Below are 24,737 nucleotides of genomic sequence, written 5' to 3'. Positions count from 1 at the left end.
AAAGTCTCCTGCAGGAAGACCTACTTTAGATGTACCAAAGTAACTTAGGAACTCAGTTTGCCTATTCCACAGAGCTATGATGCAGCATACAAACAGTAATTGTAAAAAAAAAAAAAAAAAGTGTTCCTTTGTTCCTTGTGTATGTGTTCCTTAGCTGGACCTATCTCTAGTACAGCTTGCTTTAATACTGCGATTGTGTCTGAAAAGACCGACAGGCCACTGTCGCAACTGGTACGAGTAGTGTTACAGATAAACTCGGGAGAACTCTAGTTTTTTGAAGACTGGTTGGCTTTATGAAAACATAGTTTCCAATTACTTAATTGAAATGCAGTCATCTTTTTACAAAAGTTGTTTGGGGCATCAAAGCAGAGTCTTGAAGTAAAGTCTTACAAAAAGTTAAAAAAAAATGCATAGATAGAGAGTAATATCTTCAGGTTTTCTTCTTTCTTTCCAACACTGAAGGGGGCTTAAAGATTTCCTTTAAATTCATCCAGACTCCTCTAGAATAAATGTTTTTGTAGACAACTTGTCTGTCATGAGGCTGCAATGTTAGATGGTGGGAACACCCATATCGTCTGGATTTACACCATTCATTGGAAGTTTGGTTGGTTAAGGCCAAGTACAGACTGAAGCAGCAGTAAGCACCCAGTACGAGTGTGAGAAGAATAACAAAACCAAGCATGAAGACAATCCTAGGAAAAGTCAAGAAAAGGTGCTGCAAAGAAAGAAAATAACAACTTAGTTAAAAAGTTGGAGCATTACATCACATGGAAGCGTGCGACCACTGCAGCACGCCAGCTGAAATGCGCATCCATACGCACACATAACTGTGCAGCCCCAGAGACAAGGACGCAGCCCTATTCCCCATCCAGCTCAGTGATGGTCCATTCTGGATTGAATCTTTGAGTAAAGCATAATTTCCAGAAATGCATTTCCTCACAAGCCTTGGTAACGTGGGAGTATTTTCTACACCCATCTATCTCTGAGTGTTTGTATTTCATATTGGAGTTTTGATTGTTTGTTTTTTGTCACTTTTTTAATTAAAAAAATCATTAATGCAGATCATCTGAAAACAAACTGCCAAATGAAGAGGCTACAATCTGGTACAACGTCGGGTTTTGCTGACACAATACAGTTTAAGTAGCTCTTTTTCTGAGTTAAATTCCAATGCTGAGGAGCGGTAATGGTACTGCTCAAACACGAGCAAACATTCCCTGACCAAGATCCCTTTATAAGGATTCAACGCTGAAACATCTGTTGTCTAGGACGAGGAAAAGATAAAGATACTACTATCACCTCACTGCCATACAGAAAGGGATGAGGGGATTGAAATGCGAATGACTCAAGTGCTAGAGAAACTCAAAGTCACCCCTTGCTTGTATGTGAGAGAAAATACCCAAGTATCTAAATGCCAGGGTAGCAGGGTCCTGCTTTAGCATCTCCATGAAAGTATCTCAAGGACTGTTAACTGTTTCCTAAACGTTATTACAGTAGACTGTCACCGGAACATAACGTCATTCTTTATGAATCAGATATGAGTAAAAGCAGTCTGTAAACAAAAATACGAAAAATGGGAGAGCCGAATGAAGTGCTGTAAGAAAAATACCATATTTTTAAAGTATTCTGCAATGGCAGTTTTTTAAACTTAATGAGGCCTGTACGCTGGTAAAAAAAACTGTGGTCTGTCCACATTCTGCCTGTGAGAACAGGTGGACTTAAAAGACTTCTGAAAGCAAAGACTGAGATAAACCTTTTTATAGGCTAATAACCCAGGCAGCGTAAACTTACCTGAATAAGGAAGAGAATCTCGACAGCATGCTCTTGTCCTTGGTCGTCAACGTAACTCCCATGCATCATGTTGGACAGCAGCACCACTTGGATGAGAAATGCTGCTGTGATGATGGCAATGGTGGCAGCCATAGCAGTCAGCGTGAAGAGGTAGAGGAAGAAATACTTTGCATTGAAGGCACCGATGCAGTTGTTGACCCACACGCAGTGGTGATCAAAACGATGTACACATGTATTGCAGAAACCTGATGAGGAGTGAGTAACAAGACAGTTCAGTTATTTGTTTTTTAAGAAATCAATTTGATTTTTTACACAGTTTAGGATAGTTTTTCATCTGAAAGAAATCTGAGAATTATGGTCATGATTTAACTGATAGCTTCCTAAGCAAATACATTAATTTCAATTGTATATCATAAAAAAACCCAATACTAACAGCAAAGACATGTATCTCATTTCCTCTTTTTTTCACCAAGACTGCAGCTCAAAGGCTTCGGTTTCTCTGACAGCACTGCCTAGAAAAGCCTATGAAAGGTAGAGGTTGTAGCGCCCTGCTTTATTTCAGATGATAACAGCAAATTCTGCAAGAGAAACACAAACCCCTGAACTCAGGTCTCGACAGGTGATAATTTTTCATTTAACTTCTAGATGCTCAAAAGCCTGTCTGTTCCTGACCCAAACTGACACCCTTGGAACTGGTAATTTCTGTGAGAAGAAACAGCAGCCAAACAGTTCTACGGATGGCGAAAGGGCAGCTGTGATCTGGGACCCCAATAAAACAAACACAATCCTCTGTGCATTGAGCTGGATAACCGAACAGATGTAGTGTGAACTGCAGTTATTGATGGAGAATTAATTTGGGACAGTATTACTGTTACGCTTAACAAGGAAGTTAAGATTCTTACGGCAGTGTTTTGATCTGGCTGGCTTCTCCATGTTGCACGTAGGACACACGATGCCTTTCTGAAATAACACACCATCATATTCGTAAATCTTAACCAATGATGCATGATTTGATTTTGTTATTACACCTGTGAAAGAAACAAGAAAAACAGTAAAAGTAATGGTGTTTGTAACATTTTTTAGGTTCTGTTTTCAAGCGTCTACAGCTCACAAGCAGCATGAGCTTACCAGGATTGGCCCGGGAGCAGAGAATGAAGCAGCCCATGTTCCCAGCCAGCAGCAGGTAGGGCAGCAGCAGGAAGAGGAGGTGGAACTGCAGCTCCCAGCAGTAAACAAACACTTCCCATGTGTATTCCCCATACACTGCAGCCTGCAAGGCTATGTGCAGGACAACAAACAAACAGCTTCTGGAACAAAAAGGGGACAGTCTATTTAATACTCAGCATCCTGCTTAACAGGTCAAGTACTCTCAGAGGTGATCAGCAAAGACTTTCCAAATGCAAGGAGACACCTCTTTTAGGTTTTCAGGCCAGCATGGACTGCATATTAATAGTGTTTTCTCCATCCAGTGGCTTCTCCTTCTCTTCTTCCCACATACGCTCCTTTAAATATGCCAGCTAAATTCACTTCCATTATTGTCATGTCCTTGGGATTTATTTTTTTCCAACAGAGAGTCAAGTACAAAGCACCCTTGGTGCTGACAAAACATGCCATAGCAATAGGCCACAAAACATTCTGCCAGAAGACATTTGCTGTGTGCTGCTCTGAAAGCAAAGAAAACCTCTGTAAAAGGTAATCTTAAAAAAAAATAAATGTAATAATATAAGCAGCTGTTATGAAATAAGCGTGGTGGGAGGTTAGCAACGGCCAACACTAGTTCCAACCTGTCGGCAGACCTACAGCTTCTTTGAAGCAAGTTGCACAACCATTTGGCATGCAGGTTTGTTTGGGATGCAGCATACTGAGGAACAACTTTCAGCAGCCTGGCAAACAGATGCTCAGAAAAGCCACGCATTAGGAGAGCAACGTTCACTTACTACAGTTCTCTGCATTACACGTCAGTTTGCTGGACTTTTATTATGAGTTTTAAGTAGTAATGTTTATTTTACTACAGCAGGAAGTCTGTTGCAGACAAGCTCTCCTCTACTGCTCTCTGCTACACCATTCCTGTGCAATCCAACAGGATCCTGCAGGGTTTCCTCCCAACTGCAGGGCTACAAGAAGACACCCTCAAGTGCTGTGCCTCACTGGACTTTCACGTGAACTGAAAAATCTCTTGCTTGAATGAGGTGATGCGGTCGAAGGGTGTGTGTGGAGGATCAAAGTGCCTCCAGCGCACCGCATAATCTAGCGATGACAACTACACCAGACTCATCAGATAATTGCTCTGTTGCTGACTGCACATTTGACAGCGTAACCACTCTCTCTTGGGCAGCGTTAACTTAACAGCAGAGAATCTACACAGCAAGCAACAGAACAACTGCAGCGCACATTCAACAGCTGTAGATGTTATGCCCCTGAAGTGTCTGTCATACTGGAGTTGCTGCCCCCAGAGGAAAGGTATTTAAATCATTCCTGAAGCAGATCCTAAAGCACCAAAGTTTACAGGAAACTACAAAATTCATCTTAATACAGCAGGCTGCAAGTTGGCATCTGTGCAGCTTCTCCTTGAGCCACCTGGACATTCAAGCTGCTGGACTAAGACTAATGGGATTTGAGGGAGAGGATGGGGATCACTAACTCTGTCTAAACTCATTCTGCAGCTGCCAGAGAGTCTGCTGTAATTCTCTTGTGGATGCAGTCTCCCACCAGTGTGACCAACATCTGTTACACTGGAAGCTATTGAGCCACATTATCTTTATTTGTCAATACGTTAAAAAATTTCACGGTACCATCTTCTCAACAATTAGCAAGGAACAGAAAGACAAGTGTGGCAAACCCTAAAGGGAATCCATAATCCCTGACAAGCACCCCTAAGGAAGAGAAAACATCTAATGATAATACCGAAAGCTCTGATGGTGGCCAAAAATACTAGGAAAAAATAACATCAAAAGCATAAAACCAAAGTGAAATACCTTGTGTGGAAGAGCCTGTGAAGTGCCCTCTGTGTCACTCTCTGGAGCTGCGTGGGGATTATAAATGACAATACCTGAAGCAAATGAAAACACTCTGTTACCCGAATTGCACATCACTTCTGCCTTGTGGAACGTTCAAACAAAAACATAAGTCACCTAATCCCTCAGATATATATCATTGTAACCGTATCACTGGGGCGGAAGCTCATTTTCAGAAGCATTTGCGCTCCTAAGAACATAGGCAGGAATGTTGCTGGTGTTTTCAAAATGGGAGTGGGGTTCCATATTCTCGGGAGCCCAGCAGGCACAATCAGATGTATCTGGGTTAATGTGTGAAAGTTATAAGGAGCTTATATCGGGTTATAGACTGGGTAACTGGTTAAGCAGGGGATAGAACTGAGTGATTTCCTAACTACAGTATGCTTCATCAGGACATCTGACAGATGCAAGCGAAGATAAGCAAAGGGATAAAGCCTGCTATCCTCCACAAAAAGGAAAAAAAAAAACCCAAACCAAACAAAAAACAAACCAACCAACCCCATCACCCCCCGCCTAGTTTCTTCAACTATAGCTATGATCCAGTCTGATAACTCCATGTCTATCTAATTCCCATTTCAAAACCAGCTAGATACAATGAAGAAGGAAACTAACTGTCTTCATTCAGCAATAGTCTGTGACTGCAGAATCGCGTGGCTCTGCTGTTCAGAAGATGACAGATCTCTATAGCAACACGCTGCTCCTTCAGTGGTGGAGGAATTAGAGCAGCTGAGCCTATTTCTAGCTGACATGGAAAGAAAATATGCAGTGAGAGGTTCTTGTCTCCGATGTGAAAGACCAGAAGGCAAAAAGCATATGTAGAGCTGAGAAGATGTTAAATATTTTTCTTTTAACTGTTATGCCTCATATCAGCAGTTCAAGTCACGAGCCTTTTTTGAAAGAGGCTGTGTACTGCACTAGGAAACACATCAGACAACTAGACAGAAAAGCAACTTGCACGCAATTGCAAAATTCAAATTTAAATCACCTGTATGTGTGTTAGTACACTCCACCATTACATTCAACACCCAGTACTCCCCCCCACACAGTAGAGCAATCCCCTGTATTTCAGCCATTCCTTACACCAAAGCAAAAGGCTCTTACAAGTATGATTTGTGCTTGCAGTGATGACCAAAGTACGAGAGAATGAGAAGGCCTGTACAATGAATACAGCCATCTCGCACAACCGAACTGCTGTCAGCAAGGAAAACAGACCGGGGGTGGAAGCTGACTTGCCACAGACCTAGAAACAGCTGTGCCCTGTGCAAGTTAATTATTTCATGCTGCTCACAATGAATACTTTAAAAGATCTTACAGGCGCACAGTCAAACAATTCCAACAAACTTCCAGGCTTATATGCTTCATTAATTACAGTCAGAAATGAATTTGAAATACAGTGTCTAGAGAAATTATTTAGGATTACCTATATTTATTTCATGCATAAAAGTATCGATTACATTTCTCCAGACAGTGACTTTACATCACAGCAGTATTTTAATTGCTGATTGTTACACATGCTTCATAGAAGCAGCTATTAAGGAATATGGGCAAATAATACATTTCTCAGCACAATGATTTGCATGTCTATAAAGCAAAATAAAAGAAAGTATAATACTAGTAATAAAAAAATCAGTCTGTTTAGACTCATGTAAACAGCATTAAATATTTACAGTTTCAATTATAATTCTCTTATCCTTTCCCTTCCACCTTTTTTTCCCTTCTTCATTCAGACACAGCCCAATAGACAGAAAAATAAACTAGTAGCTTTTCAATTATATTCTCTGTTTTTACAATAAAATGCCAATTCTTAATCCTCTTCTAAAGCTCTTCATTCCTCTCCCTCTCCCCTTCTTAGGAAACAACAGCCTGAAGCATTATTACAGATTCTCATTAAAGAGCTTCCCCTAAAATATTTGCTACCAGTTATAATTATCTCCTTATTTTAATCCTCAAACCTCCTCCCACCTTTTTCCTCAGCAAATACCACAAAATTTCAAATACCTGGAGCCTCATTATTAATTTCTCAAAGCTGATGTGTTACGATGTTACTGATCAATGTACTTTTAGCATTGTAAGAAGTTCCATCCTTACTATTACCCTGCGGTGACTGCAGCCAGCCAGACTGGCATGTGCAGGAACAGGAGCTGTAAGATGCAAATGGGTTTTTTTTACTACCTGCTTAGGCAGGATTTCATCAGCTAAAATGAAGCTTATTTCTATTTTCAATCAATTAGTACTTACTTGAGAGCAGTTGTCAAAATAGGATGAAATATGAATTATACCATATCATCACTCTAGCCACACATACTTGCATTTTTTATGAAGGAGAAATACAGCCATTGCACTAATTTTAGCACAATTAACTAGGGCAGACCACCAGAACAGGGGCTGACTGTCGCTCTGAAAGCTCAGCTCTTTACCTGGCTTGCACCATTGGCACTTCTTGCGAGGAAACCCTCCTTTCTTCCTGAGCAGATGCAGAGCAGAGCAATAGTAGTGAGCACAAAACACAAGTAAATCAAGAAGAGTGTCAGAAAGTCCATCCTGAGCCCTGCAATACAACAGAAGCAGCTTATTAGTGCCCCTCAGTGCTCGCTCTCTGCAGCAGTGCCTGGGCCTAGCCGTGCTTCACGCCGTTTAGTGCATTGCTATGACACAGGAATCATAGAATCATCTAGGTTGGAAGGGACCTTTTCAAGATCATCGAGTCCAACCGTTAACCTAACACTGCCAAAACCACCACTAAACCATGTCCCTCAGCACCACGTCTCCCCATCTTTTAAACACCTCCAGGGATGGCGACTCCACCACTTCCCTGGGCAGCCTGTTCCAATGCTCGACAACCCTTTCTGTGGAGAAATTTTTCCTAATATCTACTTTAAACCTCTCCTGGTTCAACTTGACGCCATTTCCTCTTGTCCTATCACTTGTTACTTGGGAGAAGAGACAGACCCCCACCTGGCTACACCCTCCTTCCAGGCAGCTGTAGAGAGCGAGAAGGTCTCCCCTCAGCCTCCTTTTCTCCAGCCTAAGTCCAGCTGGCACACTCCATCCCCTCCGCCACAGCAGAGGATTTATTTCAATCTTTTATGTGCTTCTGCACAGGCCACGACCCAGCGACAGGGCAGCTTATGGAGGGAGCAGCTGTGTCTGCCAGGCCTCGGGGCTCTGCGCCGGGCCTGCGGCCTCCGAGCCCCCGGGCAGCGGGAGCCGCAGGGTGCCCTGGGGACACAGTCGGGGCCTACGGGGCGTCGAGGGTCCCCAGCCCCGAAGGACACCGGGCGGGAGGGCGCTGGCCCCGGGCTCCCCTCACCGGCTCGCCGCTGCCGCTCCCCAGAGGCCGGCTAATCGACCGCCGAGCTCCGCCCCCGCCGCCCCGGTCGCTCGGCGATCTGCGGCGGCGGAAGGGCCTGTCGCACCCGGAAGCGGAGGTGCCCGGCCGGCCCGCTCTGCCCGAGGCCCGCTCGGGAGGTCCGTTTATCAAGGATGGCGCCTCGCCAGCCGGCGTCCAGCACCCGCCCGGGCCGGGCCCGGCTGCTCCGGGGAAGGAGCCCGTCCCTCGGCTGAGGGGAGCGGGTTGGCGGGACCGGGCCGGGGCCGCCACCGGGCCACACACCGGGAGGTGGCTCCAAAGCGATCAGGCCATGCCTCCTGAAGGCGCCGAGGCTGGCAGGGAGAGCCGCTCGTTCTGGCCTGCCTCCCTCCTCCGCAGCAGAACACGAAGGTTAAAGGAGTGGAAATAAAAATTAAATCATTTTTGTAAATCCCAGAGTTGTGTGCGGAGTTCTTACGGTCCCGGGCAGCCCGTTACCATGAGTTGAGTGCAGCTGATGTGTTTTCTTCTGTTTGCAGGGGTTCTGTGTAACACTGCCAACTGGCATGGCGCATCCCGTGTAATTCCGTAGAAATCCACAAAAACTTCTTCAGATTTGTTGCCTTCGGTGAAATCTCTAAAGCAAAATCCTTTTGTCTTCTAGTGCAGCTCTGAGCACTATATCCCCTTTTAATAGGCAGCCTCCTCTCACACCATCACGTCCCATGTGCGGTAAGACATCAGGGTGAGTTTGCTGGAGTCCCCGCAGGGATCTCATCTGGGACCGGCCTGAGGGGGACCAAAGCTGCCGGAGATGAGCGTCCTGTGCCGGTTCCTTATGCGGTGGCTGTCAACTGAAACCGTCCCCGCAGCCGGCACGGTCCGTGCTCTCTGGAGCGCCGCTAATGAGCGGCTGATTGGGTTACGCGGTGCCTGGGTAGAATTTGCCATAGAAACTCAGCCGGTTGCTGCCACCGGGTAACTGATCCAAAAGCTTTGAGGCTGCTGTGATGATTTTGCCGGCTCTGGGTCCCAGTCTGCTCTGGCTGGATCTCGGGCACGACAGGTAAGCTCTCCGTGGGGTGCTCGGGCTGCTTTGACACCGAGAGGAAATTAATTGGCTTGGACAGGAGACATGGCGGCAGGAGGTGAGGTTGGGTTTCAGGAAGGAGATCTTTTTTCCTCTGGTAAGTTCTTGGCCCACAACATACCAAACCAGAAGCCGAGAGAGTGAAATGCAGCCGAAATATTGCCAGGGCACAGCTATCCTAGAGTGCAGCCCGAGGCACTTTGCTCCTGATAGAGGATGTTGCGAAAAAGCCATTTTTTCCCTTCCGTACTGATACAGCAAAATTTCTGTACTGCTCCAGGTACAGCTGTAGGTTAGTGGGGGACATCGGATGTAACCTGGCAAGTCTGGCAGTGCAGAAGGGGCCGTGGGATGCGGGGCTGGCGGCAGCGTGGGTGCGAGGTGGTTTATTCGCCTGCGGGCGGACGGGCAGGGTTTGTGCCCTGTGCACAGCCCGGAGCTGCCGGCAGGAGCTGCAGCCAGTGCCACCGAGCAGCAGCACCGGCACGGAGCTCCATCCACCCTCAGTGACCTTACAGGCCGTGCTCAAGGACAAAACAGCCAGCAAATACTTTGATGGTAGGTTGGGTCTGAGAGAAATGAAGCTGATTCAATCTAAGTGATGTGCAAATGAGCGAAAAGTCTTGTCTGATCAAAATCTAGCAGAAGACCTTCAAGGAAACAATCTTTTCATTAGCTTGGAATCCCATAACTTATTTCTTGCAGGCATTAACATTCACTGTCAGTGTTTTAAAGTTCTCAAGTCACTTAAAAATGGAGGGAAAAGAAACAATTGCCTCAATTGCTGGAAAAAAAAAATAGAATACCCATTGCAGTGGTTTTGTCTGCCTGTTTGGGCAGTGAATAGTGAAGAAGATCCCTGGGTGATTTCTAGGAAGGCGTGTGCATTTCTCTGTTAACACGGGAGGGCAGTGCACGCTCCCCCCACCGCACGCCCGCGAACCTCAGCTGCTGAGGAGATTTGTGTTTGTGCAGAACCTATGAGAAAGGAGCCATGTCCCGTCTCCAGCAGAGCATCACCGACACCCGCAGAGCATCACCGACACCAGAGCTGGAGAGGACAGGAGGAGGAGAGGGTCTCGAGTCCCTGGCAGCAGTGACATGTAGGGCACGAGCAAAAGGAAGACCTTTCACCATGTTGGGCGGTGAAGGTTGGGCAGAGCAGGTTCCTGCCGTGCTCCTTCGTAAGGCTTTTACTCCACCCCATGTCAAATCTCCCAGGTTTCCAGGGGAGGTTGTTTCCCATCCAGCCCAACCCGCGCTGGTGCGAGGGGAAGACCAGATTGCTGCGTGGTCCATGAGGGGAAGCAGACGTCCCCTCCTGTTGGTGCCTCAGCAGGACGTGTAATACCCTAAAACCTCTTAGCGTGCTAAGCCCTGGGATCTCTAAGTGCTGAGAAAGCAGAGGAGAAAATCAGAAATAGCAGCTTAATGAACAGTCAGTGCCAGCGCGGGGGGCTCTGCTGCAGGACGCTCTCAGCCGCTCCCCGCTGCGCGGACCCCGCTCCCCCGCACGGAGCAGCCTGGCTGGGGGCAGCTCTCCGGGAGAGCCCTGCAGAAGTTGGTCCAGCCTCCCAAATCTCTGCAGCAAACCGTGCAATGTTTGGCGGACACGTGCTCTCAAAATCTCTGGTTTCCCACCCAAATCGCGAGGTCTCAGCACACCCAGCTGCCGTTTGGGAGCAGTGACGGCGTGCTGTGTCTCTGCTGCTTTGCAAAGCGCCATCTCTTTGCATTTGCCTGTGGGGATGAGGGATTTCCCTCCATGGGCGTTAATCTGTTTTACCTTGTTCCAGCTCCTAATTCCCCCCAGATCTGTGGGCTCAGGTCAGCACTAGTCTCAGCCAGGACCAGCACGGCAATTAGTCTGTCTGTGTTTCTCTTTGCGATGGAAATAAAGTTAATTAGGAAAGGAAAAAGCACGAAGGACCTTTCTGCGTGCCTGGCGTGGACTCAGAGCAGCTGGAAGGGCACCGGGCTCAAATAAGAAGCCCGGGAAGGGGCAGCCATCCCCTCCCGAGGCGCTGCCCCGGCTCTGCCCCAGCACCACAGCACAGCAGCCGTTTCGCCCACCCCTGGACCGGCATTACAGGCAAGGTCTGTGTCCCCAGCATCCCAGGGGCTGCAGCGAGGACGTGGGAGCAGGGGAGATGCCCCCAGGAGCCCGGCGGGTAGGTGGGACGCGCTTCCAGGGGCGATGGAGGAGAACCAGGAAAGCTTCGACCCCGTAACAGGACAAACCTCTCCCTGGTGAGAGCCCGCCAGGCTGGCGTGGATGGCTGCAGACTTCTGTAAGTGCTTGAGCCATAGGGTGTAGAGGTGGCAGGGGGTGATGCAGCTCCTCGCAGCAAGGCGATGGTCGCTGCTCTGCCTGGCTTTGCCATGGAGCTCAGCCTGGAGCAGTAGCACCGGGGCCATCCCAGTGCTTACTGGGCTCTCGCTGGAGCCTTCAAAGCCTGTGCTCTGCAGCCCCTGGAGTGTCCTGGTGTTTGCTCACCAATGGATTTCATCCTGCTGTTGCCAGACTTGTCCCTGTGCTTCACCCTCAGCGGCTCCCCTCCGGTCCTTGACATCCGTACCCATTAACACGGGCAACGGCTTTGTTTCCTCTTTAAATAATAACAATAATTTTTATGTAGTATTTTAATCAGCACTGCTGTACAATGGAGGGCAAGATTATTACGGTTACAGTGTTAGTGACAGCATATTGCTTGGTCCTTTTTAATATTTCCTTATGAAGGTGGCACTTCTGGTGCCCTCTGTAATACAGCCTTGAGTAGCTGTTTGCAACAGCCGAGCAGGCTCAGGTTATTAATACAGATTCCTGCGGTAATGCTGTGTTCCCTGCCCATCCTCACGATCCTGCTCTCGGAGCAAGCTGGTCCGTATTATCTGTGCTGGAAATGGACATGAGAAGGGTTCCTTTCATCTCCCTGGCCTATAATAGGGTATTAAACAATGTTTTCAGTGCTACTGAATTTTGACCAAGATTTCCCGGGTCTCAAAGGAGCAGAAGAAATGGCTTTCGGTCATTCAGATCAGAGCCAAGCCACCCCGACAGCGGTGAGGCGTGAAGGGATGCCTTTGCTGCGCTGGCAGGAGCACGGACTGGAGTGAACTGGGACCCACTGGGCTGCCCAGGCAGGAGGGGAGCAGCCAGATGGGGGAACGCAAACCAGGAGCCAGCTTTAGGCTGCTGCTGGGCTCTGCACCTGGGCTTGGGGCTTTTTGATCTGAAGAGCACAAAACTCAAGGTGTGTTTGTGACGATGTTTTTTGAGCCATCCCGAGTCCTTGTAGTCTCTGTAAGATCATTTCCCCGGGTGAAATAGTCTGTGTTTCATTTTTGTAAATGCTTGATGTGTGTTAAGTAGCACTGATGGAATAAACATGGGAGTAAAGAGCATCTTCACAGACAGCTGACATCAAATGAAGAGAAAATCTACATGCGAATAAATTTAGCAAGTGTCAGCGGACAATGCAGGCACTTACACATCAGCAGCGTGGAAAGGGCATCCAAGTGAGCTGCAGAGATCAGCTGCTCTGAGTTACCTTGGGCAAAGATGACTTCTGCAGATGTTTAGGGCTGATGTGCCCGATTTCTCCTTGGGCATCCGTGGAGCCGGTCCTAACCCTTCAAATGAACCACAAACAAGTCCTTTTGAAAATTCTCATCTTTCTATTTCAGGATGCTGCGATCAGGTTAATACTATACACAGGACAGGGAGGGCACAAAGAAATACTCACAGGAGAGCTGAGAGCATCTGGCAAATTCTAACAAATTTGCAGTAATTTTGCAGTTGCATTGAGAAGAGCTGCTTAAAATAAGGCTGTCTTAAGTCACTGGATTATCTGTTCATTAATGTGACATGCCAGGGAAATTAAATAATAATTTTGCTAGACAAATAAATCCAAGCAGGTGCCTAAACGTGCCTCCCGGTGGGGGTTAGGTAGGTGCCACCGACGGGGGACACAAGGTCCGGGTGGCAAGTGTAGCCCCAGCCTTTCCAGCCAAAGCAACTTCCTCACTGCTAATGGCGCTGGCACTGCTAGCAGCCTGACGATAGAAGAATAAAAGTTATTTTTTAGGTAAATATAGAGGAAAAGTGTCACTCCTGGGGCATCTCTTCCCATGGTGGGGGAGTGCAGCACAGACTAGAGCCTCCACACCCAACAGGATCCACGTGGCATCTACAGGAGCTAGCGTTAGGGATGGAAAAAGCACCACAACTCCTTTTTTTCCCCCCCTTCTTTTCCAGTTGCAGCCATGCCGGCAACCAACCAGGGCTGGCCCGAGTCCTTTGGGTTCAAGATAAGCGGAACCGGTCCGTGCTACATCCTCTGGGTGCAGGAGGGCAGCAGCGCAGCGGTGGCAGGGCTGCGGCCGGGCGACGAGGTGCTGGAGATCGAGGGGCAGCCCGTCTCCTCCCTGGACTGCGAGGCGCTGCTGGGGCTGGCCAGGCGCTGCAGCAACGTGCCCCCCAGCATCGGGGTGGTCTCCCGCCTACACCACGTCGACATCCTTCCCGGTCCCCGGGGATGCTTCGGCTTCGAGCTGGCGAGCGGCAGCCCCCCCCGAGTGGCCAACGTCAGCCCGGACTCACCTGCTGCTGCCTGCGGGGTCGAGCCGGGGGATTACGTGCTGGAAGTCAACGGGATGGCGGTGATGCTGCAGGAGGCGGCCGCCACCCTGGTGGGGTCCTGCCACGGGCGGTCCCTGCGGCTGGGGCTGCTGCGGCCGCAGCGTGGGGCCGGCACACGGGACCCCGTCCCCAGCGCCGACACCGTGCACCAGGAGAGGAAGCAGAAAGCGCAGGAATTCAGCAAAAAGGTAAGATCGAGCCTGGGGCAAGCATACGGGGCTCCAGGCATCCCCTGCCCCAAGTGGTCTGGAGAATGCGGCATTCAACCTTTGCGGCGCTCTCGGATGGGGGGATGCTCCTGGCTTGGTCAGAAGACTGGGGTGCAGATTATGGGCTTCAGTGCCTGCGAGAAGGGTCTGAATTACTGGGAGAACAGATGGGTGCTGCAAAGAGCTTGGAGATCCTCTGGGGGATGACCCCAAGTACTTATTCCTTTGCACTACAAGAGTGTGTGGAAGCCCACTGGGGCAGATGCCTCCCTCCTGCGCATCTGGGCGTCCCTTCAAAGTTTGAGCATGTCATCCCACAGACATTTTAGCTCCTATTTCGCCACAAAGGGAAAAAGTCGACGTGATTACATCTTCATTGTGCTCCTGAAGGCTGCCTAGTGGGTAGTTTACCAAACACATCGCCTCATGCTAATTATAAATTTGATCGTGGTTGTTTTTTTAATCTTTCTAATTTCCATTTCAAAGTAGCCTTTTAAAATACTGTTATGAAAATAACCAGGCTTGTGGTTTTTTTTGATCCCGAGCTAATAAAGGAACAAGACCTTCATAAAGAGATTCGTGGGTATCGGCCGAATCCCCTCAGTCAGCTTCTACATTAAAGATTCACAAATAAGCGCTGAGGTTTGGATTCATAAGGCCGAGCATCGCGTGTGAAACAGATACCTGCTGATTACAGGAGATTAACAAGAGGATGAGAGGTGGTTCCACGCTGCCTCCATCTCGTGAAGTCACATTAAACCATGTAAACGTTTCCCGGGTGGTCACAGGAGAGCACTTTTGAAGTGAGGAAGCTGGTCGCGATGGGTGAGCACCAGCACCTCTGCCACCTCCCTTCCCTGCCCAGCAAAGCCACCCACGGCAGCCCTGGGCAGAAGCAGGTTTGCAGGGCAGGCGTGCTGCTGGCTCCTGGGCGATGGAGCGCAGCTCAGCTGGCAAACACCTCTCCAGAGGGAGTTAACGGCGCAGATGTTTTAAGTGGCTTCATTTTTTTACATGATGCAGAAAATAATAAAACCCAGCAGGGTGCTTTACCCCCTCGTTTACCTAGGAGCTCAGCTCTGGTAGGCGCTGCTGCTGCCAGTGCTGCAAGCACCCAGGCACTCCTGCCCACCCACCGCAAGGCTGGGAGGTCGGAGGGTGATGGTGGCTCGCGTTTTGTGTGTGCACTGCCTGCAGGGCACTCACAAGCCTGAGGTACGGAGGGTTTTTCCCACCCTCATTCGTTTGGCAGAGCCGAAATCTCTGTTAGAATCGTGCTTGCCTGGCAGACAGACCGGTGGCAGCATTAGTGGCAGCGGGGCCAGGGCTGGAGCCGAGCTGTGCAAGCCGAGCATCCCGGCAGCCTGCGGCCATCACCGAAATCGATGAAGGTGCTCAGGGTCTCGGTTCCAGGTCAACATCTCCTCTTGTCCCCTGCACACACGGGGACACGCTGGGGACCTCACCGACGTAAGGGGTGGCAGCACCCCCCCATTCCCACCCACCAAGCTGTTCACTCTCAGCGCAGGCAAAAATTTTAACAGCGGCATCCTGGGATTCAGCCCACCAGGAACACCACGCTCTTTGTCATTCCTCTGCTGGACCTTGGGACTGAAAAGCGTGCGAGCCTGCCCCGGGGGATGCAGCTGCCTTGGCTGCCCCAGATTCGGTAACCTTGAAGCGTTGCTGCTGCCGGGAGCCCCCGCAGCGCTCGCATGGCGGCTGCGCAAACCCTGCAGCACCTGGAAGGCTGTGCTGGGGGTGACAGCGCTGGTGACAGCCCTCCCTGGGGAGCTGCCAAGTGGGACGAGCAGCTGGACAGAACAGCTCTTCCCTTTCCACTTCCCCAGGGGCTTGGCCGGGCGATGCCCACCAGCTCCCTCAGGTGCTGCCACAGGGATGCACGGACACAGCCCTGCACGCACCCCTCATGGACCAGGGAAAGGCCAGGCGATCCCCTCGCTGCTGCTTCCCCCTGAGCCCGCAGAGCTGGAGGGAAGCAGTTAAACCTCCTGGCAGCACAAAACCATCACCTTGCAGGAAAACCCAAGGCCTGCAGGGTGGTCACAAGGAGTTTTCTGCATCCCACATATATTTGCTGCACCCAGCCAGGCTGGAGGCAAAGCACCAGCAGCACCCACTGCCCAGCACAACCCCAGGGCAAACAACAGCCCCCTGGCCTGGGAAGAGGCTAATAAGGAGGGTGCCATGCAGGGTAATTGTCTGGATGGTAATTAGCTAATTACTCTGCCTGTCATGGCTTCACAGGCGGAGAGGACAGGACGGCTGATGGGAGCTGCTGATGCCATTTCCAGGGCTGGTGCTCATTTTTGTGCTCCCTCTCCCCGCTTCCCTGCAGCCTCCTGGAATTAATGTCAGGACAGTGCTGCCCAGCAGGATCAGGTGTGATTGGAGGCTTAAATACCTCCAAAAGCCCATTGCGGTGTCCTCTGCCAGGTAGACTCCAGACTGATGCACCAGCCCCCCACCCAGCTGTGCCAGAGCCTCTCCTGCAGGGACACTTGTGACCCAGCGGAGTTTCGGGTTTGCTGTTTCCAGTGCAATGTTTATAACACGCAGACCAGCGATACCAGGGACATGTGTGGGGCCCCAGCAGTGCTGTGCGATGGGCTGATGACCGAGGTTTTGCTTTCCTCCCCGTGTGGGTTCCCTCCTCCTTGGCTGACCAGGTGCTGCAATGAGACAGACACGTTTTCTGCACCATCAGTGCCTCGGTACATACGGTTAACAGCTCCATGCTCCATGCCCCTTCCCTCTTCTCTCCTGTCTCCCATGCTGCAGGTGGATGACATCCTCGGTGACCAGCCAGAGGTCAAGGAGAAGGTCTTCACCGTCCTGAAGCAGTACGCGGCAGAGCGGAAGGTGGAGTACTTGGCCTACGCCCTCTGCATGGTCCTCACCCAGGAGTCCCACCAGCATCTGATTGACAACATCAGGTATGGGGTGCCACCAACCTCCACGCCGCCGTGCTGGGCATTAAACCACGGGCATCCATCTGCCCAGCGGTGACGAGCGTGCAGGGCTGGGCAGTGCAGGCACGGGTCAGGGTGTTCCCGCAGGGAAGATGCCGGCACAGCCAGACCCCCTTTCCAAGGGGCAGATGAGCGGAGCTTGGTGGCGTGTCAGCCCCGCATCCCTTTGTGGCTGTCCTGCCCGGGATGGGACGGGGGGACCTGTGGCTGCCCGGTGGCCGCCACTGCACCAACATCCGGCCGTCCCCGTCCCTGCAGGGAGTGGTGGTCACCAGCCCCATGGAGCCACTGCCCCTGCCTGCAGCACGGGACATGGCTCCCGTTTCTGGCCGTCATGTCAAAGGGAGAGGGGATTAGCTGCAGAATGGCTGGCGATTCTCTAAGAGCTTGCCCAGAAAATAAACCAAGCTCTGCAAGGCGAGAGCTGGGGGTGGGCGAGTGGTCGGCAGCAGGGGCGGCTGTGGGGGGGTCTCTGTCTGGTCCAGGGGCTGCCTCCAGGCCAGCACTGCCCACAGTATCCCGAAATGCCGGGGCTGTGGTCACGGATGCTGGGATGCTCTGGCAATGCTCCAATTGGGCTCGGGGTCCCCGGCACCTCTTGAGCCCCCAGCGGAGCGGCCGTGCCGTGGGTGTGCAGCCGGTCTGCTGCTCTTCTGGCAGTGCGGGCTGGCACTGCGGGACGGTGGCAGTGCCGGTGCAGGGACACGTGGTGGGGATTACGGCCAGGCTGAGACGATGGCCATTAGGGAATCAGGTCTCCATCTGGCCCCGCTCCGGGCCCGGCTTTCCAATTCCTGCTTTAATCAGTGGAATTGCGAGATATTACAGTTACCATAACAACATCCCCGTGCCGGGGTCTCCACTGCGCTGCTACGATCCGGCGGTGGGGAGGATGGGGAGAGTGGGTCGGCGGCCCTTGCAACGCAGTGTCCCCCTTCTCAGCCATGGCTTCACATGGGCTGCCCATGGCCCCCCCATATCTGAGTGGGGATGGGCACAGACCCCTGCAGAGCCAGGCTGCGGAAGGGACTGTTGCCTCCCTGGCAGCCACCTTGTCCAGGTGCCCACATCCAGGCTGTCCTGCCCCCATGGCAGTGGTCCTGTCCCCCCTGAATGTCCTGGGGGGACAAAACAAGCAAAAGGTTGGGACTGGGGGCAGGGACGGATGGCACCGAGCCCTGCCTGAGCCATCACCCCAAACTAGTCCCAATCAAAACAACCCACCACCCACAATCCAGGAAAAATCTTTTCCCCAAAAAGATCCATGGAAATGCCTCAAATGCCTCGGAGACCCCTTTTGTCTTCATCCCTGGGGAATTATACGGCATATTTTCCCCCCAAAGGGGATTTGAATAAGTGTCTAAATTTTCCTCCAGACCCAAGCCCCTCTGCAGGGGGCACAGCAGGTTCCCCCTGGCGTGTCCCCATGCCAGTGGAGGACAGCGTGTCCGGACCTGGTGCCACCGTCCCCTCCATGTGGTGCGGAGCTCACCCCATGCCCATCCCTGCGATGCCATGGGGCAGCGCTGTGTTACGGCCCCCCAGTAATGGAGCCAAACCTGCGGCCGCCCTGTGCCTCCCGTGTGAAAGGTTAACTCTGGGGCTGGGGCAAAAGGCACCATAAATCAGGCAGCTAATCTCGGTTTAGTGGAAATGAAATATTTAGCTTAGGGAAAAGATTTACCGTCTAATCTTAATGAAATGAAGTCAAGAAAATAATAATAAATTTTAAAAAAAGGTGCTTTGGAGACCAGGTTTCCCAGCTGTGGGGGTGCTGGGGAGGTGGGGGCAGCTTCTGTGTGTGCTGCCGTGCGTGATACGAGGTGCTTATCCCGGGGTCTCCCATCTGATGGGTTTGCTGCCGAGCAAGAGCTTGTAATGCATTTAATAACTCACTGGGAGGTGGTGAGCGCCTCCCGGGTGCTCTGGATTTAGGGGGTGCTGTGAATCCATGGGGGTGGCTCCAGCTGGTTGGGTCCGTCGCTGGCTGAGGAGGGGTCTGGGGTCTGCGCCCCGACTGGCAGCTGGGGGCTGGGGAAGAGCTGTGCGGGGGATTCCTGCGAGGAGGACTCCCGGCTCCGGCACCGGCTCTGGGGATGGGGTGCTGGTGTGGCTGCCTCACCGTCCTTGGGGCATGGGGCGGCCGCCCCCGGGCAGCGGTGTGTGTCGGTGCAATTCGGGGGAGTGGAGCCCATCTGAGCTGCCCCCACGAGCCTCCTGGGGCTCGTCCTGCAGGACCACCCCTGCAGGGACGTGGAGCCATGCGAGGATGGACTTGGGACCATGCGGGTCCCCATCAGCCCACCCGGGCATCCCTGCGAGGATGTTCTTGGGACCACGCGGGTCCCCATCAGCGTGCCCAGGCATCCCTGCGAGGCTGTGCCCGGCTCCCCCGTCCCCGGGGGCTGTTTCCACCCGAGATTTGGGGGTCAGTCCCGCACGCCCGCACACCTTGAGGGGAGGGATGCTGAGGGCCATGTGGGGGTGAGGCAGATGAGGGTCCCCGACGCTCACCTCGCCGGCAGCCCCGGGTCCCAGCAGGCTGGCCGAGCCCTGCCATGGGGTGTGTGGAGGTGGCCCGCTGTGGGTGACCACATGGTCCCTGCCGTGCAGAGCCAGGCGGCCGGTACGTCCCTGTCTGCTGCTGACCCTCGCGCTGGCCTGATTGGATCTTCCCTCTGCACCAGCTGGATTTATTTTTGGGCCATTGCTGCGGCCGGCTGTCCTCCCTTCTCTGCCTGTCCCCCCCGGGCTTCCCCCAGGCTTTAATGCACTCCCTGCAAGGTGCTGCGGTGAAGTGTAACCCAAGCCCCCCCGGCTCAGCACATGGATAGACCCGGGGCTGCAGACACCTCTCCTCCTCCCGTCTGTCCTCAGGCTGGGCTTTTTCCCATGTTGGTGGTTTGTTTTGTTTTGTTTTGTTTTGTTTTTTTCTTTTTAGCTCAAATGGATTTCATCCCATTTGCCCAGAATTAAGCTCCTGCAGATTTTAATTTGCTGACATTTTCTTCATCCGTTTGGTTGTGGATAGCCAGGATAACGCACGTGCTGCGCCGGTTCCTCCCCGCTCCCATCCCCTGCCCATATGGCTGGTGCGCGTAGTAAAGTGCACAATTGTAGTTCTGCTCAAGAATGATGAAATACGGCAGCGAGGGGGAAAGATGAGCTGTCTCGGGTGAGTAACAAACGGACCTTTCCTGGGAGCCGAGGGGGCTGGGAGGGGAATGGGTTTAAAGCAGCTTAATTCTTGAATCTAGCAACCCCCGGCACCACAAAAATGAGATGTGCTAAAAGTTAATTAACTCTTATGATCTGTATCGCATCGGAGCTTCTCTTGTGAGGGACTCCGCGGGCACGGCAGCTCTGCCGGGGAGAGGGAAATCTCTTATTTTGTGTCACTCCATCACCTGCAAACGCCAAAGCCGGGGTCTGGTCCCGGGGGGAGCCGGGGGGTTTAACTCCCCTGCTCCCCACGGCTGTGCCGAGCGCGAGTGCAGGGGCCGTGCACGCCTCGCGCCGGCCTGGGGAGGGGAGCGGGTTATTTTGGGCAGGTCGGGGTCCCAGGGGCGTGCGCCTCTCGGCACTGCTCTTATTTCTGAGCCATTTTCAAACCAGGGCAGAGCTGCAATTCCAGCAGAGGAACGGTGCCGGCTCCGCACCCAAGTGCTCTGCAACCCCGTCACAGCGGCTACCGGCTTTTCCTCGGACTCAGGGGGCCAAAGTCACCCCCCGAGCTGTGCGTTACAGGGGGGATCCTCACCTGCGTTGCGCAGGGGTTTGGCACTTGCACACCACGGTGTACCGGCTGCCGTCTCCCTTTGCACCGCGCGTTCCCCCGGCGCCGTGGGGTGCCCGTGCCAGCGTCGCACCAGCTCCCGGCCGCTGCGAAACATCTGTTTGCAGTAGAATTTGGGGAGCGATGGAAACGCAGGTCCCCTCCTCCCCGCTGACCTGCGGCGTTACAAAAGCTGGTGCAGAAAACACCGGTGTTGATGCTTACGTGGACATTGTCCCATTAACCTGGATTTAAATAGCAGGGTGCGGGTGTGCTCCGGAGCACATCCAGCCTCTCACCCTGGCCACATTAATTTACTAAATGATAACTCTTGGGCTGTTTAGACTGCTGTACGTTGTCGTGGATCCCCTCTTAAGTCATGTTGTGCTTCAGCCTGCCGCAGGGAGAATAGTTAGGGGGTAGTTTGTTACTTCGCCGCTTTGGTTACGGTCCGTTTGCTTCCCGGCCAGCCCCTGCTCCTGGGAGAAAACCAAAGCAAGCCGCCGAAGCTGCCGGCCCGCAGTGGCTGGGCCGAGGCGAGCGCCGCTCTGATTGCAGTCACTTTTGATCCCCGACAAAGATAAAATCGCTGCCCATCAGGGGGTTCCCTTATTGCGGGAGAAATTCCACTGATCTCATTTTAATAGTGCTCCAAACACAATCTATTTGTCTCAGCTTGTTTTTCGTGGCAATAAAATTGCTTGGCATGTGCCCGTATTAAAATACTCCAGCCATCTGTGACTGTCCCTGGATAAGAAATTTCATTTTTGACATCAGGATTTATATATTATGGATTGTGTGGTTCCCTGCTTGTCCGCCCTCCCCCCGCCCCCATCCCCAAATACCCACTCCTCCAAGGTTGCAGGGAGGTTTCCGGCTCTCTCGGATGCCGATGCAGATCACAGCACCGGCGACCCCCCCCCGAACCCACGTTGCTCCCGCTGCTGCCTGATGCGGCACTTTAAAGCGCAGGCAGACACCGTCCTCCTGCCCGTCCTGCGGGCAGACCTGCTGTGAAACCACCCGCATGGCAGGACGATAATGGAGGAAAAAGCAGCTCTTGTTTGCTTCCGTTTTAAAAAAATCCCTAATCTGATAGCCCGACATATGGTCAACTGCCCAAAAAAAGGGAATTAGGGCAGCAGGAAAAAAAAAAGTGCCAGCGGTGAAAACAATGGGGAGCGGAGTTCCTTTATTATGGGCTGGGTTCAAGTAGGTCATGGCCAAAATGCCTCGGTGTAAGATCTCCTGTTAGGAGATTAATTTCTTCTGACAAATGGAACTACAGCTGTAATGCAGATTATATTGGCCTGGCCCACTGGCACACCACCACTGACCAGTAACTGTTATTTTGGGAAGTGGCTACTTGGTCCGAGTGTTTTCCAGTTTCTTAAAGAAAACACGGAAAGCTGCTTTTGTCCTGGTGTTCCCAGCGGAAAGCAGGTTGGGGGCAGCGCCTTGGGTGAGGTGCCTTCTCTCTGTGGCTCTGAAAAGCAGGGGCTGACACAAGTCCCTATGCCCCAGGGCTGGTGTGGGGTGCTGGTGTGGGGCACAGGGTGAACAGGAGCTGCTGGTGGCCCCGTGTCTCCCCGGCGTTGCAGCAGGCAGGGTCCCGTGGGTGTCACAGGGGGTCTAAGGGTCTGTCTGTGTCACCAGGGCTGCAACGAGCAGCCGTTTGCACCTTGCTGCCATCCCCGATACCCACTGGGTGATGCCGGGCAGGATGAGTCTTCGGAGAAAGGCTTTCTGGGGGTTTCTTTGAAGGTCTCCGTGTCCCCGGCAGCTGACGTTGGGTTCAGGAGAGGTGGGAGCACCCCGAGGCCCCAGCGCTCAGCTGCTGATGTGGAAGGTGACCCCCAGCCGCGCACGGGCTGCAGCACTGCTCCGGGGAGAATCTTACCAGCAGATAACGCATCCATCGTTACTGGAGCTGGTGCAGGAATGCGTCATGAGAGGGTAACCCTCCCCAGGAGCTGCTGTGCAGGGCTGGGGTCTTTGGGCTATCCCCAGGGACAAATGGGGTGGCCTGGGAAGGGCTGCGAGGGGCTCCCAGCCCCCGTGCCCGGCCACTGCATCCCACCGTGTCTGCGCTCTCGGGTGGAAAAACGCCTTCATTCCTATTTAATGATAACAACGGTCACATCTGCAAAACATCTGCAGCCAGATGAGCGATTACGGAGCCTCCCATTGCCGGGGATAACAGGATAACAGCCCCTGTGAAAATCACAGGTCCGTGCTTGCCGCCGGGCTGGAGTGATTCCTGCTCAAGCACGGGGCTTCGGAGCCACTGTGTCGCCCCATGGCTGTCGGTGCTGCCGGGCTGGGGGCAAGAGTTTTCTCTCCCAAAAGCGTGTGAATTTTAGCATTGCGGCACACGGTTGGGGCAGAAGTGCTTTTGCGGACTGGTAGCTGTTTGCACAGCACAGTTCAGACATAATCCAAGTGTTGATCAGTGGTTTTATCCACACTGGGACGTGTTTTTCTGCACAACCGTCAGACTCAAGGTCAGATGTTTGCTAGTTGTTTTGGGGCCAAACCATACGTTTTTCATTTTTCCTTCCTTTGCTGCTTGGAGATTGTATCTGATGTTGGCAACTCTGGAAAGCTTCACATCCTCTTCATCAAACGCGAGTGCTGTGCTTAAAGATGGCGTTATTTAAATTAAAGATGGGGGGTTTTTATCTTCTATCCCTCATGCAAAGCGCTGCTGTGTTACCCTGGGGGTAAACGATGCTCTGCGGCATGGGGGGAGGTTCGGGCCCATGTCTCTGGTCCTGGTCCCGATCCTGGTCCAGCCCGGGTGGCTCCACCTGCGCGCCCGCCACCGATGCTGTTTGCCTTTAAGGTTTCTCACCCATTACAGCGGCATGTAATTTAAACAGAAGCACTTTAGAAGTCAACTAATTAGCACCAGGGAGGCATCCCCCCGGAGTTCGGCGCCGAGCCGTGCCCTCCTTTTCTGTTACGAGATTGTTCCAGCTGGAAATTACAGCGACTGCAGTTTTTAGGGAAAGCGAGAGGCTTCGTCGCTGCGAGCCGGGGCAGAGCCGGAGCAGGGAGAGCAGAGCTAAAGCCCAATTGATAAAAAAGGAGGCACTCGGTAGATGGTAAACCTCTGCCCGGGACTGAGAGCGCGGCGGGGAGGTGAGGGCGAAGGGAGGCAGGGACTCAGCCCAGGTAGAGTTTGCCGGCGAGCCGGCCCATCTGGCCGTGGTCCCTGCGCACTGCGGGGGTGCCAAGTGGCAGGGGGGCACCGGCTGGCGCGCGGTTTGGTTGTTGGATCCGGCCGCGTCGTGGGCGTGAGCCGAGACTGAGACTCAGCTGCATGAGGATCTGAAGCGTCTCCCTTTTGTTCCCACCGCACCCCGACAAATGGGAAAGGACCGGAGTTTCTCTCGGCATTTTCGGTACGTGTCTCTGCTCCGCTCCTCCGCGCGGCGTGCGTGCCGTTGGATGTGCTGGGAACGTCCCCGCAATGTCTCTTCTGCCTCTCTGAGCTGCGGGGACCTTGCCTCCCGGCACTGGTGCAGCCCTGCCACCAACGTGCGCCCACCGCAGCTCCGGCGCCAGCTGTTGGGGGGAGTCGAGCAAAGCTCAGATGAAAAATTGGGGGTGGGGGGCTGGGGAGAGGCAAGAAGAGCACATCTGGGTTTGCTTTGTCTGCGTGACTACAGTCCACTAAAGGGATGGGCGGTGAGGACGGGGGTTTGGGGGTGCTGCGTGGTGCAGGGGCTGTGATGGAGAGGGGACCGGGGACCCCTTGCTCCCAGCCCCGGCTGAGCACGAGCTCTGAGCAAACTTGGGGCTGCTTTCACCTGCTCCTGCTGGGGCTGGAGCCACCACTGCTGCCCCGCTGGAGGGGACACATCCTGCATTGGCGCGTCTCGGCATCCAGCTCAGGGTAGGACCATCCCGG

The 24,737-nt window shown here is 52.7% G+C and overlaps 2 protein-coding genes across 9 annotated transcripts in view; one reads left to right on the top strand and one right to left on the bottom strand.

Moving 5' to 3' along the window:
- Positions 1 to 116: 116 nt before the first annotated feature.
- ZDHHC4 (zinc finger DHHC-type palmitoyltransferase 4) lies at positions 117 to 8,199 on the bottom strand. Of its 3 annotated transcripts, none has more exons than XM_063345146.1 (7): positions 8,113 to 8,199; positions 7,220 to 7,350; positions 4,764 to 4,837; positions 2,917 to 3,095; positions 2,691 to 2,816; positions 1,789 to 2,033; positions 117 to 715 (listed from the first exon to the last, which is right to left on the bottom strand). In XM_063345146.1, the coding sequence occupies exons 2-7, from the start codon at positions 7,340 to 7,342 to the stop codon at positions 431 to 433; spliced, it is 1,032 nt and encodes a 343-aa protein (XP_063201216.1). In that variant the 5' UTR covers positions 7,343 to 7,350; positions 8,113 to 8,199; the 3' UTR covers positions 117 to 430. The 3 variants fall into 3 exon arrangements, with proteins under 3 accessions (XP_063201216.1, XP_063201217.1, XP_063201215.1); XM_063345147.1 differs by having other exon boundaries at positions 2,917 to 3,092; positions 7,758 to 8,162; XM_063345145.1 differs by having other exon boundaries at positions 7,758 to 8,161.
- Positions 8,200 to 9,112: 913 nt separating this feature from the next.
- The window catches only part of GRID2IP (Grid2 interacting protein), a 45,263-nt gene continuing 29,638 nt past the window's right edge, over positions 9,113 to 24,737 (top strand). For 2 of the 6 annotated variants that reach the window (XM_063343223.1, XM_063343221.1), the window contains exon 1: positions 20,093 to 20,221. In XM_063343223.1, coding sequence (XP_063199293.1) covers positions 20,208 to 20,221 — 14 coding nt within the window. In that variant the 5' untranslated portion in view covers positions 20,093 to 20,207. Of the gene's footprint in view, positions 9,179 to 13,460; positions 13,781 to 13,879; positions 14,033 to 16,855; positions 17,011 to 20,092; positions 20,222 to 23,761; positions 24,229 to 24,737 lie in introns of those variants that run through there. The other 4 variants (XM_063343220.1, XM_063343217.1, XM_063343222.1 and 1 more) reach the window with 3 other exon arrangements.

Source organism: Chroicocephalus ridibundus, chromosome 8, assembly GCF_963924245.1.
Source record: "Chroicocephalus ridibundus chromosome 8, bChrRid1.1, whole genome shotgun sequence".
Classification (NCBI taxonomy): Eukaryota; Metazoa; Chordata; class Aves; order Charadriiformes; family Laridae; genus Chroicocephalus; species Chroicocephalus ridibundus.
This window is presented reverse-complemented; position numbering and strand designations above follow the sequence as displayed.